Source organism: Panthera onca, chromosome A3, assembly GCF_046562875.1.
Source record: "Panthera onca isolate mPanOnc1 chromosome A3, mPanOnc1 haplotype 2, whole genome shotgun sequence".
Classification (NCBI taxonomy): domain Eukaryota; kingdom Metazoa; phylum Chordata; class Mammalia; order Carnivora; family Felidae; genus Panthera; species Panthera onca.
The window spans coordinates 138,940,654-138,960,802 of record NC_138341.1 but is presented as its reverse complement, the minus strand read 5'-3'; the positions used below and the strand labels follow the sequence as shown (position 1 = coordinate 138,960,802).

The following is a 20,149-nucleotide window of genomic DNA, read 5'->3' as shown; positions in this document are numbered from 1 at the left end:
AGCTCTCGTCCCCCTCCTGTGAGACTGCTGGTGAGGTTCAGGTGCAGGCTGAGTGCGGCGCCTTCTCCGGTAACCGCAGGCCAACGTGCTCTCGTCCTGTTTGTGCCGCAGGAGCTGTGTCTCATCCGCTTCCACCCCGCGACCGAGGAGGAGGAGGTGGCCTATATCTCTCTCTACTCCTATTTTAGCAGCCGCGGCCGCTTCGGTGTCGTAGCTAATAACAGCAGGCACGTCAAGGACCTCTACCTGATCCCGCTGAGCGCCAAGGACCCTATTCCATCCAAACTCTTGCCCTTCGAGGGACCAGGTAAGCGCCGGTTTTCGGAGTGGTGACACCTGATCCCACACGTCCCTTTCCCGCCAACGCCACGTCCTCCCGAGCTGCTCACAGGCTTTGTAGCAGCAAGAGCGCTGAATGCAGGTGAAGCCGTGCTGAGCTATAGGACTCGGCCTCTGGGGTCCCGGGGATGGCGGGGTGCACCAGAAATACCCTCACCGTTGGCACGAACTGTCTCAGCAAGTGGCACGCAGAGGGGAAAACCCCTGTCGTGGCCTCGGGTCCATGGAAGCGCAGAAGAGCCACAGAGGAAGGTAACCGCTGACGTGGGCTCGCGGGTGCTTGCGCTTTACCGACAGCTCAGAGCTGCGCACGCGCCAGGCGGGTTCCTCTCCTGCCTCCCGGGAGACGCAGGCGAGCAGCTCTGTCTGTCCGTTCCTTACAAAGTTCCGCTTTTGGAGGATTACTTGCAAATTAGTCTTAAGCAAAACACCCAACGGTTCAGACTCGTCAAGGGGTTGAGGGCGATTCCAAGGGGCACCCGGTCTGGGGGGGCACGTGACTAGCCGCACACTTGACAGAAGACGCCCACATTGAAGTGTCTCCTTGGCCATGAAGTCCCCAAAGGATTGAGAACGCTCGCAGGGCGCCGTATCTGACGCACGGTGGGCTCTTTTTGAGGTGCTTTGTTCCGGAGGCAGCGGCCGAGCGCCGGGCCATTGCTGGCGCCGCCCGGACTGGCACCTCCGTACCCTTGGCCCCATCACCGGTCCTGGCAGGCGCTCCCGCTACAGCCACGCGCCGGACCCGCCCCGCCTGAACCGTAGCGGGGCCCCGCAGGGCTGCTTCGGCCAGAGCGTGCCTCCCACGCCACACGCACGGCCCAGGTCCCTACGTGTCAGAAGCAGGCCCCAGACGGTAGCGGTGGGTGTCTGCGACCGCGGGGCCACGTGTCTGCTGGCACGCTGCATTGAGTTACCTCACTGCCGAATACGTGAAAACCGAGTGCTTTAGGGTGTCCCCTCCCACACTCCGTGGGGGGAAGAGACGCCACCCGACGGGTGGCGGCAAGAACCTTGGTGGAGGTTCTCGGCGAGCGGCTGTGTGAAGTGCGCTGGCCTGCTCCCTGGATCGCCGTCCTGCGCTCCTGGAGGCGAAGACGAAGAAACTGGTCTCTCGGGCCCCGTGGAGAACCTCCGGTCAGTCGCCAGCATAGGAGCTCGTGTGGAGAATGTGGCGGAAGCGTAGGGATCCCGCTGACACCGACACAGGTGTCCGCAGAGCTGGGGGCGGGGGGGGGGGGGGGGGATGCCCAGCCTCCCTCTGAACAAGAGTAAGCTGTCCCCGCTGCAGGGTCCGCAGAGCATGAGCCTCCCTGAGACTCTGCTGTGGGATGAGCAGGACGGGGCCTGTGTGGGGGCTCCGCCTGGGCAGGGGTGTGAGGAGCCGGGCTCCGTGGCTAGGCGGGCACGGGTTCCTTGCAGCGGATGGGAGAGGAGACCCTCCATTGGAGTCGCAGTGGGTGCAACCCAGCTGGTGGAGAGGCCGAGGCCCCACGGGACATTCTGGGGCGGCACGGGCACGAGCGGGGCGGGCGGGGTGGGGCCTCTCGCCCGACACGCTGAGCACCCCGACACGCTCGGGGATCGGCCACCCACCCTCCCAAAACTACAGCACCACCCGAAGAGCCCCCTGAAAGAGCTGTGTTTTAAGGGCTTCTCAACCTAACCTAATTCAGCATATGTTTTTTATTCTCCTGATGCCATTGCCTACCATTGATATCTGTGCGTATGTGATCCGCTTCCCCAGCGAAACAGCCTTGGCCCCAGGCCGGGTCATCTACCTGACCTGCCTCGTGTGTTCGTGGCATGACTTGGCGCTCTCTGGGTGCGGATGCTCGTGTGTCCCGGCTTCGTGGTGTGTGCGTGTGTGTGTGCGTGTGCTTGGAAGCCTGGGTGTGGGTCCTGGTGTGTGTGTCCCGTGTGCATGCATCTGCAGGGCTGGGCGCGGGAACGTTTCTCCTGGGTCACAGAAGTGGCCTCCGCGGCACAGGCTGGTCGGGGGGGGGGGGGGGGGGGGGGGGGGTGTGGCGGCAGTGATGTCCCTCAGCGGAACAGCCTGCCGTCCGGCCAGCACTGCCCCCAGCCTGGCGGGGGCGCCCTTGACTCCCGCCGCGGCCCTGCCCACGGCTGTCTCTGGCCTGAGGTCACACACCCAGTAAATGCTCCCGCCAGGGAGCAGGGCACAAAGCGCAGGCCTCGGCGGGACGCAGGGCCGTGGCTCGGGGGAGCCACCAGTCTGGGTGAGGGGCCTGCTGTGTGAGCAGGGGGAGGGTGTGAAGAGGAGCTTAGGGTGGAGGTAGGGAGGGTGCCACAGGAGCGACCGGCGCTCTTCCCGGAGCTCCCTTTGTGGAAAGTCCTTTTATTCCCGTAGAAAATCACAGGTGCCCTTGCCTCCCACACTCGGGAGCCCAGTAGGTTTCGGTGACGTGGGATTCTCCCCAGACTCTGGCTGTTCGCACCAGAGGGTGCTTAAACCACGTCCTGACCCAGGGACTCTATGTGAGCCTGTCCCTTGGCCAGTGCTGCGTGTTTTCGCAGCTCCACGCTCCTGACCGGACCCACGGAGAGCGTGTCCACACGCGGTCCGTCCTCGGCCCACACACCGAATGTCCACGCGGCATTTCAGAGCACAGCCAGAGCGCGCTCGGCTCCTGAGGACGTTTCCGTCCGTGCGTATTTGTGTGACTTGTCCCCCAGAAATGCCAGGTTGTCACGTTCTGTCACACGGTGTCATTCTAACCACCTAACAGTGTAATCTCGGAAGACACCTGGGAAGCCTGAGTCTCCCTCAGCCAGCAGACTGTCTCCCACTTGGGACGTTAATGTAAGTGGCCTCGAGCTGAGCTGACGGGGCTCTTCTCCCCTGGGGACGTGGGTCTCAGATGCTCTCCGCGTCTCAAGGCCTTGTACACGGAAGGAAGACCGGGCACGCTGGACATTCGTCTTATGTGTGCCCCGTGACCCCGACAGGACTGGACCCAGGCCAGGGCGCCCCGTCACTCCCGAGTGAAACCAGGGCACAGGTTCTCGCCTGGGACGCCTGTTGGGTGACCTTGGGCTTCTAAGAGGCGCACACCGTAGACGGCGGGGACACCGCCTGCCCGGGTGCTGAGTGGCGAGGGCTGTCTGCCTGGAGTAAAGCCGTGGTGCCGGCTTCTGTATTCATTTTGAACTGCTTTCTAAGTTAGCTGCAAACTCTGGGTTGGATATTGTCAGGTAAGCATTCCTCGGTTTTCCTGTGTGTGTGGCGTGAATCCGTGGCCGTGCTCACGCTGTCCTCAAAGTCAAGTATGATACTGAGTACCGTGTATCGCTCTTTCTCCTTCGAAATCAATAAAAATATTTTATAGAAACTGGTCACTGTTTGTTTGAATTTGAACCGTTTGTAGCTCTTGTCGCAGGTCCGCCGTGACGGAGGACGAGCCGACGCCACCCAGCCGTGGGAGCGCAGCCCGGCTGAGGGTGTGCAGGGCCGTGCTGCTCTGAGCGCCTGGACGAAGACGGACAGCACTCTCCTCTTACCTGAAACGTGTGCTAAGCCCCGTGGCTGCGTACGGGTCTCAGGGAGTCAGAATTGGACGGAGGCTTGCGTGCGTGTGTGTGTGTGTGTGTGTACGCACGCGCGTGTGTGTGGTGGTGGTGGCAGTGGGCTGGGGGTGGTACATACTATTGCCCTGTATTTGCCAAGTCTCTTTCTGGACCAGTCCTACTTAAGAACCGTGGCCTGTTAACTCCCACGTAGTTTCTGCTTAGCAGGAGTGAAAATTCTGTCTTGATGGATTCAGACCATAAGAGAGTCTTCATTTAAAAAAAATGAATAGTGTAGGGTACCAGATTTAGGAGTAAAAGCACTACTTTCGTAGTTCCGGGGTTAAGGAGTCAGCTTTCAGATGGCTTATTAAAACTAAGTTTTGTCCCGTGATGTGTCCGGGTGGGGTGGGGGGGGGGACAGGGGTGTGCTTCCCACACCTTCACCTTCCCTGGCATCCCTGCTGCTGACACACCTGGATACAAGCCCTGGTTTTGGTCTCATGTCAGAAATCTGCTGGCACACGACCTTGCAGATGCCCCTGTCCCTGGGTTGGTCCACTGTTTCTGTACGGGTGGTCTGAGTCTAGCCACAGAGGCTGAGGCTGGAGACACCCACCAAGAGCACTCAGGGATGCCTGCGTAAAGCCAACCAGGCTTGTTTTCCGTGCAACACACCCCGGAGACCCGTTGCCCTGGCACTTTAGAGGGCGTGGGTGCCGACACCCCTGCTGAGCCCAATCGACACCCCTCTGGAGGTGGGACGGCACACCCCACCCGCCCACCCACCTAGTTGCCTGTTTCCATCTGCTTTGCGAATTACAAACCTAACAACAACCCTCCAGAGGGCGGTGGGGTAAGTAGGCATCTCTGCTTCTAATAATGGACGAAGGGAGGAATTTGGCAAAACCGGAGAAGCAGCCCTGTGCCCTGGGCTGCAGCCAGTGTGGTCACCACCACCGCACCCTCTCCTCTCCCGAGGAGCACTCGGCAGCGGGCAGGCCTGCAGAGGGCCCTGGCTGGGCGACGGGCGTTCTGGAGGAGAGCTGGCCCCCTACTGCCTCCCAGATGGGGGCACCCGTTTGATCTTGCCCCCTGTCGCCTCGCCCGCCACCCCCCTGGTGGCAGCAGGAGCCTGGGTGAACCTGGGGCGCACCCTCACGTCAGTAAAGATCTAAAGGTCGATTCCGAGGCCACTAGGTTAGCAAATTTTACTGTTTGTTCCACAAACGTCAGTTACTGCCGTTTACACTTCAGATACTAATGCAGCCGTGACACGAACACACGCGTCGGGTGATGAGATCCGACTGCTTCAGAACAGACGTAGGCATAAAGTCTCGGTGAAATTCAAAACTTAACACCGATCCTCGTTAGACTGTTTACAGATAGGTGCAGATGCAGTCCGGTCGAGAGTTGAAAGCTACTTAATTAGATGCCAGTGCCTGGCGAGCTTGCTGTTCTCAAAACAAATGTAAATGCTGAGTGATTTAACCGTCTTCCCCCGCGATGAATAGGACAGCAGAGGTTGGAATCTGCAGAGGGCTGCCGAGGTTAGGGGTGTAGTGATCGCCCTCTAGTCTGCACATTCACCCGTTGTAAGTTTCCCTTGTGAAGGCACGCTTCACCAGGACTGAGACCCAAGCCTCCCCGGATTTAACACCATGACTTCCCTGCCATGCACAGCTTACCGACCTCTGGGGCCTGACCCCGAGCCACAAGCCCCAGCTGGGCTTTCCCTGCGTGGAGTACAGGTCCCGGGGACTTCCCCCTCACCAAGGCTCCCCGGCCCTGGCTCGCACCCACCCACCCACGTGGCTGAGCGCATTCCTTCACCGTGATTCTCGAGTCAGGTTCTTCAGGGAGAGCCAGGCTCGCAGAGCAGGTCTGCAGGCTCTGGGGCCGCTGGCAGCCGACCCGCGGTCCAGAAGGGCCAGATAGCCATGTGAGCAATTGACCAAACCCCAGGCTGGGTCTGAGTAAGCAGTCAGATGTCCAGTAAACTGCTATGGTGAGAGGAGTGCCCTTGTAAGTTATCCTCAACTCGTGTTAATTAGGAAATGAACTTGATAGATTAACCCTCAGGTCTGCTGAGCAGAAACGTTTGCCATGTAGCAAAGTGTGGGCTGCCTGATTTTCCAGTCTGTTCCCTCCTTTGCCTGGCTCTTCCTTTCCTGGATACACAGCTTTTGCTGGGGGGCTGGGGGGGGGGGGGCAGGGAGAGGACGTTCTGGAAGCCATGTCTCTTGAGGTGATGGCGAGGTCCTGGTGTGTTAGGAGCGGATGTCTTCAATGGACATCTGTGCTCTCGCACATCAGCTATGAGGCAGGAGGCCCAACCTGGGAGGGAAGGAGGGTCTCAGTATGCTGTCTGCGCAGATGCTGGGGTTCCCCAGCTCTCCGGCGCCCCTGATACTCCTCCTCAGGGGCTGGATGGGCCATCCACCAACCCTCAAGTGCTCGACCTATCAACCCATCTCTGTTGGAATTTAGGGAGGTTAACAGAGTTTGAGAATTGTATAATGGCACCCACAGAGAACTATTTCAAGTGACTTGTGATCATCTTTAAAACCAAAAGGAATAGGGAAACTACTGATTTTTAGTAAGTAGAGAACGTGTACGTACCGCGTGCATAAACATCCACGTTCTACGATGATGTTATCAGTTGAGTTTATACAATTTGATTTTAAATATGCTAGTGACATAAGTTTTTGTTCTTTGTATGTCATTTCTCCCTAAAATTACTGTTTTGTGACTTGGGGTGGCGGGGTTTTGTTGTTGTCGTCCCTCTTTTGGTATTCTGGATTTATTGTGAGTGTGGTTACCGAACTATTAACACCCTCGATAAAACGCACAGTTTAGGACGGAGTAAGCCTTTTTTATTTAAGAAATGGGTATTTTTAAGAACCATCCTGTGCCCAGGAACTTTTCCATGCAGCCTGCTCTTCACGGAACACCCCGCCCTTGTCTTTAAGCACCCTGTCCCGTGTTCACAGAGACTGAGCAGGACTTGGCCCTTGTTGATGTTAACAGAATTCCCTTCTAAACCTACAAGGGTGCTTATCATAGCCCTTTCAGTCAGCTTGGTCTTTCCCATTAACTGTAACTGTGACGCCAGCAGCTGGGTGACCTTCCCTAATGGCACGTGCTGAGGGGATCGTTGCAAACAAGCCGTGGAACCGCTCCCTGATGGAACCTTCGGTATTCGTACGTGTAGCTTGAATTACGTAGCGCAGTGCATGAGTTCCAGGAAGGGCCGTTACCTTTCTGATGCGTAGTGAGAGGCAAGTAAAAGAACAAAGCTAAGATTTTGTTTAAAAAAAAAAAAAATTCTGGTGCGTACATGCTTCGTTTCTTATAGGTCAGCAGATGCTGACGTTTGCACACTGGCCTCGCCGGCCTCCTCCGTCATGCCATTGCTTTTAATTACGTCTGATCTTTAGATCTGTAACGTAGGCTCTGCTCATTGGGATGACTTGACTCATGAACTGGGCCCTGGGTTCTGTGGCTGTGACGTGGGGGCTGGACGGCGGAGGCGACGGTGTGCCCTGGGGTCTTTTGTTTGCAATAAGCTGTTCAAACACTCGATTGTGTTTTGCCAGTGAGTTTCTTCCTCCTTCCTATTGAAACGTGCCCCATCACTGCCCTTGACAGGGTTTACGTCTGCAGAATAAAGGCCGACGTTAAATTCTGAACTCTGCACAAATGTTTTGTTTTTCAGGTCTTGAGTCACCGCGCCCCAACATCATCCTCGGGTTGGTGATCTGTCAGAGAATAAAACGCCCTTCAAGTGCTGGAGAATTAGATAAGGTAGAGGAGAAGCGGACCCGACTTCAGACCCAAGAAGAAACGGAGGTTTCTGTCTATCCCAAAGTGCCTGCAGCCCCGCAGTCTGAGAAGAAACCCCCCAAGCTCCAGGTCTGCTCCGGGGACGTGGCCGGCAGCACCACACCCCCAGGGACTCCTCCCCCGCCGCCCCCTCTGCCCGAGCCACCCAGTGCCCCGGCGTCGTCGTCCGTGTTGAAAATCCTGTCGTCGCTCAAACCAGGAGCCACGAGCACTACCACGGCGTCCTCACCCGCCACCGCGGCCGTCACCGTGGCCTCTCCCTCCACCAACCCCTCCACCTCGAAGACAGCCTCACCCCTGGAACACATCCTGCAGACGCTCTTTGGGAAGAAGAAGTCCTTTGACCCCCCTGCCAGAGAGCCCGTGGGGTCCACACCGGCCTCCCACCAAGACCCCAAAGCCACGGCCGACAGCGGGCTGCCTGCGGCGCCTTTACTGGACCCGATCGTCCAGCAGTTCGGTCAGTTCTCAAGAGACAGAGCTCTGGAGGACGAGGAAGATGACAGACCGTATGACCCCGAAGAGGAGTACGGGCCCGACAGAGCCTGTGACGCTCAGCTCGAGCGCGGGAGGCGCCCCGATGGGGACAAGGCCCCAGAGACGGCCGAGCGGGAGGAGGTGGCCTATGACCCGGAGGACGAGACCATCTTGGAAGAGGCCAAGGTGGCCATCGACGACCTGCCCAACAGGATGTGTGCGGACGGGAAGGGCGGCTCCGCCGAGAGGCCCGGCGAGCCCACGGCCGCCGGAGCGGCCCCCTCCCTGGTCGAGCAGCAGCAGATGATAGAAGAGCTCAACAAGCAGATTGAGGAGCAGAGGAGGCAGGTGGAGGAGCAGGAAGCCGCGCTCCGGCAGCAGAGGGCCGCCGTGGGGGCCTCCATGGCGCACTTCTCCGTGGCCGACGCGCTGCTGTCGCCGCCCCCGAAGTCCCTGCCCCAGGCCGAGCTGTTCCCGCCGGAGCAGCAGGTCGCGTGCCGCCCGTCCGCACTCCCCGGCGCCCCTGCGGGGGCGGGGGCGGGCCCCGGCTGCGACCCGCGGCAGAACCGGGACCCCCGGCAGGCCCGGCGGCTGGCCGCAGAGCACGGCGAGGGTGAGGCCGGCTCCAGGCCGCCCGCGGCCCGGGAGGAGGGTGCAGAGTCGGCCCCGCAGGCCAAGCCGGACGGCCCCAAGCGCGAACACCCCCCCGCGAGCCCGGTCCCGCCGCCCGTGGACGGCGGCGCCCCCTCGGCGGGCTCCAGACCTGCCCGCAAGGTGCTGCTGCCCACGCCCCCCGGCGCAGCCGCCTTTCAGCCCGGCTTCCCTTTGCATGGCGACGCCCAGAGCTTCCCCTCTGCCGGCGGGAGGGACCCTTTCTCTGGTGCCCCTCAGGACAAAGCGCTCGGCTCGTCCCAGTACGAGGATCCGAGGAACGCTCCGTTTGCCGAGAAAAGTGACCACCCGACCGTGGAGCCTGAAGGGGACAGGGAGCCGCAGTGCAGACCCGGCGAGGGGGCCGCCACTCTCCCGGCACCTGGACAGAGGGTGGGGGGCCCTCCGCCCGTGCCCCAGGGCCAGCGGGAGCCGGCACCACGTGCTTTCGGAACGTCTGGGCTTCATGGCCCCAGTTTCCCAGGACCGAGGGGGTCCGTTCCTCCTTTCTCAGAGGAGAGTATGGTTTCCAATAGCGATGGGCCGCGGGGGCCTCCGCCAGCCAGGTTCGGGGCTCAGAAGGGGCCCATTCCTTCCTTGTTGTCAGGGCCACACGGGCCCCCTCCCTACGGGGACAGCAGGGGCCCCTCCCCCTCCCACCTTGGGGGACCCAGGGGAGCGGCACCCCAATTCGAAGACCGGAAGGACCCCCACGGGGAGAAGAGGGAGTTCCAGGACGGCCCGTACGACGAGATGGCCGGCCCCCCCTCTCAGTTCGAGGGACCAGAACAAGCCCCCTTCATGGCGGGCAGAGGCACGGCGCCTTTCCAGTTCGGAGGCCAGAGGAGGCCTCTTCTGTCACAGTTTAAGGGCCCCCGAGGAGGTCCCCCTCCCTCTCAGTTTGGAGGTCAGAGAGGGCCCCCGCCCGGCCACTTCGTGGGCCCGAGGGGGCCACATCCCGGTCAGTTCGAAGGACCCAGAGCCCAGGCACCGAACTTCATGCCGGGGCCCAGGGGGATCCAGCCTCAGCAGTTCGAGGAGCAGAGGGTGAGCTCGCCCCCGAGATTCGCCGGCCCCCGGGCGCCAGCGCCCCTGCCGTTCGGCGGGCCGAGAGGCTCGGCGCCCTTCCCCGAGAAGAGCGAGCCCGCACCGCCCCGCTTCCACTTCCAGGGCCCGCCGGCCCCGGGGCTGAAGCCGGCCCCCAGGCCGCTGCTGGAGCTGCCCAGCCACCCGCCGCCGCACCGGCCGGAGCGCTGGGACGAGGCGCCCGCGCAGGGCCCCGAGGCCGACTTCCGCGAGGGCAAGGGCCACGAGTACAGAAGCCAGGCCTTTGAAGGGCGGCAGAGGGAGCGGTTCGAAGCCGGGCCCAAAGAGAAGCCGCTGGAGGAGCCCGAGGCCGCGCCGCCGGAGAGCCGGCCGGGCAGGGCCCCGGAGGAGCGTCGGCGGGAGCGGGGGCGGCGCTGGAGCCGGGAGCGGGACTGGGACCGGGGCCACGAGCGGGGCCGTCACCGCGACAAGGACCCGGGCCGCGAGTGGGACCGGAGTCGGGAGCGCGGCGCCGACAGGGACCGAGGGCGGGAGCCGGAGCGGGCGGCCGAATGGGGCCGGAGCCGGGAGCGCAGCCGGAACCGGGACCGGGAGCGCCGGCGGGAGCGGGAGAGGTCTCGCAGCAGGGAGCGCGGCCGGGACCGCACCCGCGAGCACGGCCGGGAGCGCAAGGACCGCAGCAAAAGCAAGGAGGGCGCCCGGGACCCCAAAGCCGAGGCGCCTCGGGCCGCCACCCCCGCCACCCAGACCTAGCGCCGGGCCGCGCAACGCTCCCGCGGGGCCAGCGCCCAGTGAGCGCCTGGGTGTGCAGAGAGCTACGAACTGCGATGCAGAATAGAACGTTCTGGACTTCAACGATTGCTGTAATTTTGTGTATAGTGGTTTCTTACAGAATTTCACATCTTTACAATTCTGTTGCTTTTTAAAAAAAAAAAAAACTAAGAACTGAATATTTCCATTTAAAATCACTGAAATGGGAAAGCGTCTACAGAAGCATATTGCTTTTTCAAATTATAAAGTTATCTTTTCCAATAACTTGAGTCTAGTAACTTTTAAGGGAATTTCAGTGGACCCTAGAGCCATACCTTCGCTGACCTCTCACCTGTATTTCTGTTTCCAGAAGCTGTTGTCACAGGTGTCACAGGTGTAGTGCTCGGGGGGCCGGTGGCCTGCTTTCTGCTCGCTCCCTGGGGTGTCAGATGCACAAAAGCCCACAAATGCATTTTCCTTTTGTCCTAAAGAAATTTGAATTGCAAATTTCAACCAGGAAACAAAACATTTCGTAGTTTTGCTCAGTTTTTATATATCGCCTTATACATTTTTTTTCAAAAACGTGATTGAAAGCAACATCTGTCCAAGTAGAAATTGTTGCATTTTAAATAGCAATCTATTGAAAAAGGTGTAAGCTTTACCAGCCTAAAGAAAGTGAGAAGATAAGCCAATTAAGTGTACTTTAAAAAGGGGGTGGGGGGAGGGGGGTTACTTGGACTTGAATGATCAGGAACATTTTGTTTGTGAAACCCGACCCTCTGAGCAGTCCTTCCTGTGTCCCAGGGAAAGGGCACCAGGTCCAGACTGTTGCACTGTCCGGTGATGCGTTTTAGACTTTGTCACTGAAAGCGGAACAGTACCCGTGTGAAGTCTGGGACGGAAACCAGTGACCGTAGTTAGAGAGCTCCAACTCAGGAAGCTGTTGGCTGAAACGGCGGCCTGCCTTCTGTGGCGTATTTGCAGGTACTTCCGGAGCGTGAGAGGGAGGAAACCTTGCTAATTTATTCGACTGTACAAATACACTTTGATAATTTTTTATATTTTCATAAACTTCCTTTTGCAAGTGTAAAACGAGAGAATTTCATTCATTCTTTGGAGTCTGTTCCATCGCACATCACTACAGATTTTTCACTTTCTAGCACAAACGTACAAATGGTAAGAACACGGAGGACTTAGTGATTTGGAGGGACTGGGATTCCAGAGCAAACGTCAGGTGACAGCGCAGCCGAGTGCTGGAAGTTCCAACGTCTCATACGATGCGAAGGGTTTTTTACACGTAAAACAAATTTTTCTAATTCAAATACACAAATGTAAAAATCAAGTGTGTTTCTTTAGGTTTACTTGATAGAAATTTCTGTAAATTGTATTTTATATTACAAAGTATTATATCACTGTACATTAAAACACGGAACTGCATAGGTTTTGTTACTTGAAGTAGAATAAACATCTACAGAAGGTTTTCTGCCGCGCCTGTGTCACTTCCCCTGTCGGGAGTCTGGGGCTGGGGGGCCCCTCCGCGAGCTCGCACACGCCCACCCCTGCCCCGTGCCGACGACCGCCCCCCCCCCCCCCCGACTTTGAGTCGGGTGACCCACCCTACCGCTCTGCCTGCTCGAGCGGTGCCTGGTGCCGTGGCCGCCGTGGCCTGGAGGTGTGGCGGAGCCCGTGGCCCAGGCTCCGGTGCCGCGGGGGGAGTGGGTGGCCGTGGCCGAGCCGGCAGGCTGACGCGGTGCCTTCAGGGCGAGGGGAACGGCTCCCAAACCTACACGCGGCCACTGCCGCGGCAAAGGACACGGTGTGGGCGTTGCCCTGGAACTTCAGCGCCCAGCTGCCCCCCTAATTGACCTCAGTCCGATGACCCCGTGTCCCAGGAGCTCACTTTCTCAGCAGGCGCGTCCCCAGCCCCGCTGTGAGCAGAGGCAGAGAGAACATCCTTCCTGAGGACGCTCCCGTCCCGTTGGGTGTCCTGTCACCGGTGGCTGGCAGGTGTCCCAGCCCAGCACAGGGCAAACCAGGGAGGGCCCCTGGACACAGAGCAACCAAGGAGGGTTCCGCAGGGGGCAGCACCCGGGCCCCCGGGCCGCTGTTGCCTCAGAAGGGTGCGCTGAGCCGAGATGGCCCACATAGGCGCACGGAGGCGGGCGGCCTGTTTGTGGGGAACCGCGAGGGGCCAGACCTGGCCGGGTGCAGGGCCGCCGTACCCAGAGCTGACCGGGGACACCGAAGAGGCTGGGCACGGCGCCCAGGCCTGCACAGTGCTGTCAGAGGGGTGTCCCCGGAACGTCGGGAAACTGGGCCCCGTTTTCAAGTTCTCAGTCCTTCGAAGGCTCACTGCTCAGATGTTTGCCTTCAGTTGTGTTCACCCCAGAGCCTGTGTCTCCCATGCTCCACGGCACCAGGATGCTCTGTCCTCACCCTGCCGCCTGCCACCCCCGTCACCCCTCCAGCCTGTGACCCCATTTAGCCAACGGGACGCCTGAGCCGCACGTGGGTCTCCAGAAACCCGAATAGTGAGGAGTCTGGCTTGAGGATGCGGCCCTCCTTCCCTGAATCTTTTTCCCCTCTGTTTTCTTTTGTTTACAAAATTGGGATTCTATACATTCTTGTATCTTTTTTTTTTTTTTAATTTGCTTTGTCCTGGGAAATTCCCAAAGGCATCAAATATCGATCAAAAGACATTTTGGAGGCACCTGGTGGCTCAGTCGGTTGAGCATCCGACTTTGGCTCGGGTCATGATCTCACGGCCCGTGGGTTCTAGCCCCACGTCGGGCTCTGTGCCGACAGCTCGGAGCCTGGAGCCCGCTTCGGATTCTGTGTCTCCCTCTCTCTCTGCCCCTCCCCTGCTCATGCTCTGTCTCTCAAAAAATGAATAAATGTTAAAAAAATTTTTTTAAGTCATTTTGTATTTTTCCCATTGTTGACAAGGTTTGTATCTTCTCCTTTCAAGAGAATGAATGCTCCCTGTAGATCCGTGAGGTCCTAAGCATCAACCGCGGAGCATGTAGGAAATGAAAGGAGCATGTGAAGAAAATGAAGATCTGCCGTCCCCTCCCCGTGAATGTGGTCATCCAGAAACATCCAGACACAAGCCTTCCTAGCGGTACTTCCAGCCCCTTTCTTATGTGCACGTGTTGCTGATGTTCGGGGTGCATCACCAAGGACACGCATTTAGGAAAAGCCCAATGAACAGAGACCACCTAGCGTGCGTCTGCGTGCTTCGCACGCACCTAGAGGCAGCCAGTCCCAGTGGGTAGAGCGGCCTCCGTGTCACTGACAGCCCCGTCCTCAGCTTGTGACTTTGTCCTGATGGTTGCAAGAAGGCTGCCCCTGCAGGCGTGACATCATCATCTCACTGTCCTGGGAGGAAGCCAGCATGAGAGACAGAGCCGTAGCAGGGCAGCCCTGCCCCATCTGCCCTCCTGGTTGAAACTTTTGCTTATATCTTGTCGCCACGCTGTGTCACACGGCCACCCCTAGCTGCACAGGAACGAGTCCCGGCCTGCCAGAAAACCAGGGGAGGGGTCAGCACCGCGGCTAGGAAGGGCAGCCGGAGCCACAGCCAGGCAGGCAGTGCCCGGTTCCTATCAGTGACTTCTCCGTCACCTTCCACACCACCCAGCAGGCACCCTGCTGGACACATGCCCCCAAAGCATGCGTTATCCGCAGGGCAGTGTCACCCCCGTGGGGGCCAAGGCTGGTTCTGGGGGTACAGGTCTTAGCTACTGCAACGGTCTGTGGCCCTCCGAGGGGCAGAGAAAAGTCTGGAGGGGCTTCTTGGGGAGCCGCCGTTTTTCAAAGGGTGGGAAACTGCCCTACACGGAGGAAGACTTCTGCACACATGAAAATCTGTAAGCAAACATCGACAGTGATTTACTCCTAACTGCCCAAACCAGGAGGCCACCCGAAGTCCCCTCTGTCCACGCATGTCCCAGCCGGGGCTCAGCCGCAGCCCAGCCGTGAAAGTGAGCACGAGCGGGCACGGGCCGCGGTGGGGGGGCCTCTGCTGTGTCGAGCGAGGGGGAGAAGCCAGACCGAAGGCCACCAGCCCATCACATGACAGCGATAAGACAAATCTCGGGGGATAGATGGGGCTGGGGTGAGGGGAGCACGCCGCTGGGGAGCGGCGCCAGGGAGTCACGGGGGTGGGGTGTTGGCTGCGTGGCTGTTTCCAAGTGCCAAAACTCACAGAAGATGCCCAAGCGAGTGACGGTTACTGGAAGTGACGCCGTGTCACCCAGACGAAGAGTGGAGGCCGGGCGTCGCGTTGGCAGCAACCAGAGGTGAGTCCTACCCGCCGCAGCTGCACTTGTACACACACACACACACACACACACGCACGTGCACCCAGTCCCGCACACCCATGTGAGCGCACACGTGTGCACATGCACACTCACGCACACTCACACCCATGCATGTGCGCACACATCAGGGACAAAAAGAAAGGAGCTCAACTCTGGAGGTGATTCTGCAGCAGTCCGGCTTTGTTCGCCCCGAATACGGCAAAGCCTTACTTCCTGCAGTGACTCGCCTTTGATTTCAGAAAAGACCCCCCACGTATCTGTAATTATACAGCAATAAATGAACATCTCTTCTTCTTTAAAAAAACAGAACGGGAGGGGGGCGCCCTCTGACCTGGGCCTGGGGTCTTTCCTCTGCCACTTCCTTCGTTCTGTCTCTGCCACGAGGCTGGATGACCCCTTGTCTGTCCTGCCCTGCGGATCCTGCCTCCTTGTCCTGCCCCTTTTCCTGGAACTCCTCCCCCGAATTTCCCCGGAAGGGACTTGGTCTACCCCTGGCTGCTTTCGCCGTGTTGGGATTTTGCAGGCTGTCACTGGAGACCGTCTGTCCCCGCTACCGCTCCTGATGCCTGTCACCTTGCCCCCGACCAGGGCAGCACGAAGCTCTGGCTTCTGCCAGCCCGTGCTCACTCTCATTTCTCGCAAGTTCGAAGCAGTTGCCTAGAACTTTCCCCTGGTTTGTCTTTCCTTCTGCGTGCGTGCGCGCGCGTGCGTCTGATTAATCAATACTTTGATAGCTGAGAAATCTTTTGGCAAGCAGAGGGAAACTCACATTTTGTTCCCCGTCCCATTTCTTTGTCTTACAAATCTAGGGAACGATGTTTCTTAAATAAATATTTAAACTCGAAATTAAATATTTAACGTCCTTATAATCAGTATTTAATAATAATTAAATTTCCAGGGGCGCCTGGATGGCTCCGTCAGCAGAACGCCCCACTTGGTTGAGCGTCCGACTCTTGATTTCAGCCCGGGTCACCATCTCGAGGTTCGTGAGATCCAGCCTTGCGTGGGGCTCTAGGCTGACAGCGTGGAGCCTGCTTGGGATTCCCTCTCTGCCCCGCCCCTGTCCACGTACTCCCTCTGTGTGTGTACGTCAAAACAAAGAAACTTAAAAAAGTAAATTTCCAAATACTTAGATATCAATTACAAAGATACTTCATAAAAGCCTCCTAAGTGGCTAATGAAACTCACACCTGTAACAAAGGTTTATCAGATTCCCTCAGTCCTCGTCCACCTTGAGGAGCGAACAAAGCTCACAAACCACAGCGACAACGTGACGCTCGGCAAACAGCTTCCTGACTGCGAGTGCCGTGGGCGCAACTCGCTTCTTCATGATCTCTTCTTCCGTGGGTCATCCCGGGCACAGAGGACCCTGAAGACAGAGGTACAGGATGGACAGACAGACAGGCATCAGGGAGGCTCCTCATGGCACCTACCCTGCCTGCCGTGGCCGCAGGGTGACGCTGTGGGCAGCCTGTGGTCCGCGCCCCGCAGGCCAGAGCTCCAAGTCAGCGAGACAGGCAGAGGCAAGGGGAAGCAAGGTCAGGCCGGGGCAAGGGGTCGTCTGTCGTTCCGGCTTCTCTGGCAGGATGCCCTCGCCTCCAAGGTGGGAGGAGTGAGAGAGACACGTGTGCTGGTGTGTTTTCGTGGCTCACGTAGCCCAGCCACAGCCCACGCCAGCCACGTGAGCCGCCACGCACAAGACCCCTCGGTGCTACAAAGCAGCCGGCGGGGGCTTCTCTTCCGGTGTCTGGATCTCACGTACAAGTGCCTCTGGTGACCCCCCGAACTGGGGATATGCAGGAGAGGGCCTCCTGCTCCGCCAGCCCGGCCCCCAGCACAGCCCCCAGACTGGCCCCCAAGCCTGCTGAAAGCCGCCTTTTAAACCTTAAGTTCCAAGGGTGCCTGGGTGGCTCAGTCGGTTACGCATCCGACTTTGGTTCAGGTCATGATCTCGCGGTTCGTGAGTTCGAGCCCCGCGTCGGGCGCTGTGCTGACAGCTCGGAGCCTGGAGCCTGCTTCGGATTCTGGGTCTCCCTCTCTCTCTGCCCCTCCCCCACTCCTACTCCGTCTTTCCCTCTCTCTCTCTCAAAAGTAAATAATCATTCAAAAAAAATTTTTTTAATAAAAACAAATAAACCATACACTCTAAACAAACACAATGGCAGAGTGGTGCTCCCACCTAACTGGGTGCAGCTATCCCGGAAATACGCCCACTCCCAGGAGGAGACAGTCCCTCCTTGCCCTGGCGAAGTTCAAGTTCGGTGTTCTCCACCGGCCCACACTCCCACCTGGAGCTCGGGATGAGGTCAGCCGCTCTCAACACACCCGATGTTAGACAAGAGGGTCAAGAGGGCAGAAGAAAAAAGAGTATGCGGTTAATAAGCACACACATGGATGTTATTTATCTCCGAAGCAGGAAGGGACACTCCTGGGGTGGTCACCTCTGCAGTGGGCCATGCGGCCGTAACCAGGGTCTCTTGGCTTCCTCGCCATCCAGTCCACGCTCCCTTGGTCCTGGAGCTCCTCAGCCGGTCTAGACTCCCTGCCTGGTGGGTGCCCCAGAGCGTCCTTCCTTCGGGCCCGAACTATCGGCGATCCCGCCTGAATTGCCTCGTGGTGGCTTCACTGATTCAATCACAGGACTTGGGGGTTACCGAGAGGTGGCCCCAGGAACGCTCCAGCATCTCAGGCGTGTTCTGCTGACCCTCACCGACAAGTAGCAGCCTCACTGCCCTTGCTAGGAGGCCGGGTCACCCCCGGCCAGGGCAGTCTCCCTCCTTTGCCCGTTCGTTCACTGGCATGGAGGGGCCGAAGCGGCCAGGTGGCCGTCCCCGCCGCCAGCCCCGCGAGACCATCACTGCGTCCTCTAGAGGAAGCTCTCTTCCCTTTGAACTGACTCTTCTAGAACCAGAAGTGGCAGGAACGGGCAGCAAAGATCCAGCTAGTGGATCGGCAGAGGTAACGGCGAGAGGCGCCACCCCGTTTCCAGCCCTTGGTTCCCAGACCCACGAATCCCGGCGGTGGAGAGAGAGCATCATAAGTTGTTGCTGACCCCGAGCGTGCGTCCTGAGAGGCAGCGCCCCAGCCCTGCAAGCTTCTCCCACCACCCGGCTGGCGCCGTGACGGAGTCTTCCAAAGGCCGCCAAGTACTTCTCTCAGAAGGGCCCAAACCCAGAACTCTGACCCCAGACGCTGGCGAGGGCGTGGGCGGCAGGAGCGCTCACCCTGGCCGGCGGGAACGCGGAATGGCGAGGCCGCTCTGGAAGGCAGCGTGGTGATTTCTCACAAAAGTAAACATACTCTTACCGCACGATCCACAACCATGTCCTTGGCAGTTACCCAAAGAAGTAGAAAACTTCCGTCCACACAAGAACCCGCACACGGATGTTTACGGCAGCTTTATTCGCAATCGCCCAAACTCGAAGCAGCCAAGATGCCCTCGGTGGGTGTGGACCACCCAGACAGCAGAATATTATTCAGGGCTAAAAAGAAATGAGCTCCCAAGGCACTGGGGACACATGCAGGAAACTTAATCGCATATTACCAAGAGAAAGAAGCCAGTCAGAAAAGGCTACACACTGTGTGATTCCAACCGTATGACATTCTGGGAAAAGCAAAATCATGGAAATGGAGAAGTCAGTGGCTTCTTGAGGGGCGGGGAGGGGAGGGACAGGCGGAGCACCGAGGATTTTTAGGGAAGATGTTCAGTATGACACCCGACATACGTGTCAGATGCACGTTTTGTTAAGTTCAGACCTCGGCGTATTTTGAGTGGTGGTAAACGTATCGTATTTTAACTGCAGCATATACGTGTCCACTGCCGGTGTATGGGAAGACAGCGATATGTGTGTGCTGTTCTTTTCTGTGACCTTGCCGAAGTCACTTGTTAGCTTTTTTCCAGGTTCCATAGGATTTTCTACACAGATCATACTGTCTGCAAAGAAAGACGCTGCACTTTTGTCTCCTTGTGAATTCTTTTCTCCTGCTTGTCGTATCGCATAGAGACTCCAGTGTGATGTCAGACAGACGTGGTGATGGTGGAGATCTTTGCCCTTTTCCTAACCTGGGGAAAACCTTCAGTCTTGTGCTGTTAAGTATGATGCTCGCTGTGGTTACTTCCCAGATGCCCTTTATCAGGTCGAGGAAGTTCCCTTCCATTCGCGCTTTGCAGTTTTTCTCAGAAATGGATGTTAGATTTGTCAAACACGTTCTTTTTTCTTGTTGCAATTTTGAGTTTATCATATTTTTTTTTTCTTTGTGGTCTTTTTAAAGTGTGTTTATTTTGAGAGAGAGAGAGAGAGAGAGAGAGAGAGAGCACTCATGCAAGCGGGGTTGGGGCAGAGACAGAGAATCCCAAGCAGCCTCCGTGCTGTCAGCACAGTGAAGGGGGGCTCGAATCCATGAACCGTGAGATCACGACCCGAGCCGAAACCAAGAGTCAGATGCTTCACCGACCGAGCCACCCAGGCGCCCCTTTTTGGCCATTAACACGGTACATTATGTTGGTTGATTTTCGAATGTGAACGAAACTTGTGTCACTGGAGTAATCCCCACTTGGTTGTGATGTATCACTCTTTTTTAAAGATCTTGTTGCATTCAATTTGCTAAGATTCTATTAAGGATTTTTGCACGCTTGTTCATCAGACATTGCTCTGTGATGTTATATTCCTGTAACATCTTTATCTGGTTTTGATATCAAGTCATGCTGGTTTCACAGAACGTATGTTTCTATGATGGTTTCACATGCGGCACTTACCCTCGTGAAGCGAGGTTCAGTTTTCAATGGTGGGTCCACAGCCGCTAAGCTGACTCTGTGACCCACCATGGGTCTTCCCCCAGATAACGACCGCGTGTGCCGCGCTGATTCGGCCTAGTCCCTTCTCCCGGCCCCTCTCAAATTCGATTTTCTTGCCCGTTTGGGGCAGAGGCTGCTATTTGCTCACAGGAGCCACGGCTGGAGACCTCACTCCCCGCATGCACGCCGGCTGCGCCAGGATTCTCGGTGGGGTTCACAGCTCTGGGGGGCTGCCTCCCGAGGGGTGGGCGGCACCCCTGGGAGCTGCACTTAGACTTTAGAAAAGCACGTTTGGTATTCTCTTCACGTTTTACTTACAATGCCAGTTCCAGTGAAGCGACATCATTCTCGCATTCCACCTCTAAACAAAAGAGGCCTCGAAAACTGTCTGCAG

General features: G+C 58.0%; 1 protein-coding gene and 1 long non-coding RNA gene across 6 annotated transcripts in view; one reads left to right on the top strand and one right to left on the bottom strand.

Moving 5' to 3' along the window:
- DIDO1 (death inducer-obliterator 1) overlaps positions 1-12,119 on the top strand; it is a 50,755-nt gene extending 38,636 nt beyond the window's left edge. For 4 of the 5 annotated variants that reach the window (XM_078443877.2, XM_078443879.1, XM_078443876.1 and 1 more), the window contains 2 exons: positions 112-307; positions 7,586-12,119. In XM_078443877.2, the coding sequence (XP_078300003.1) occupies positions 112-307; positions 7,586-10,641 (3,252 nt within the window). In that variant the 3' untranslated portion in view covers positions 10,642-12,119. Of the gene's footprint in view, positions 1-111; positions 770-7,585 lie in introns of those variants that run through there. The other variant, XM_081795404.1, reaches the window with a different exon arrangement.
- On the bottom strand, positions 6,777-11,115 carry LOC132671301 (uncharacterized). Its single transcript, XR_009607035.3, has 2 exons — positions 10,991-11,115; positions 6,777-7,628 (listed from the first exon to the last, which is right to left on the bottom strand). It is a non-coding gene; the product is annotated as an uncharacterized LOC132671301 (long non-coding RNA).
- Positions 12,120-20,149: the final 8,030 nt, after the last annotated feature.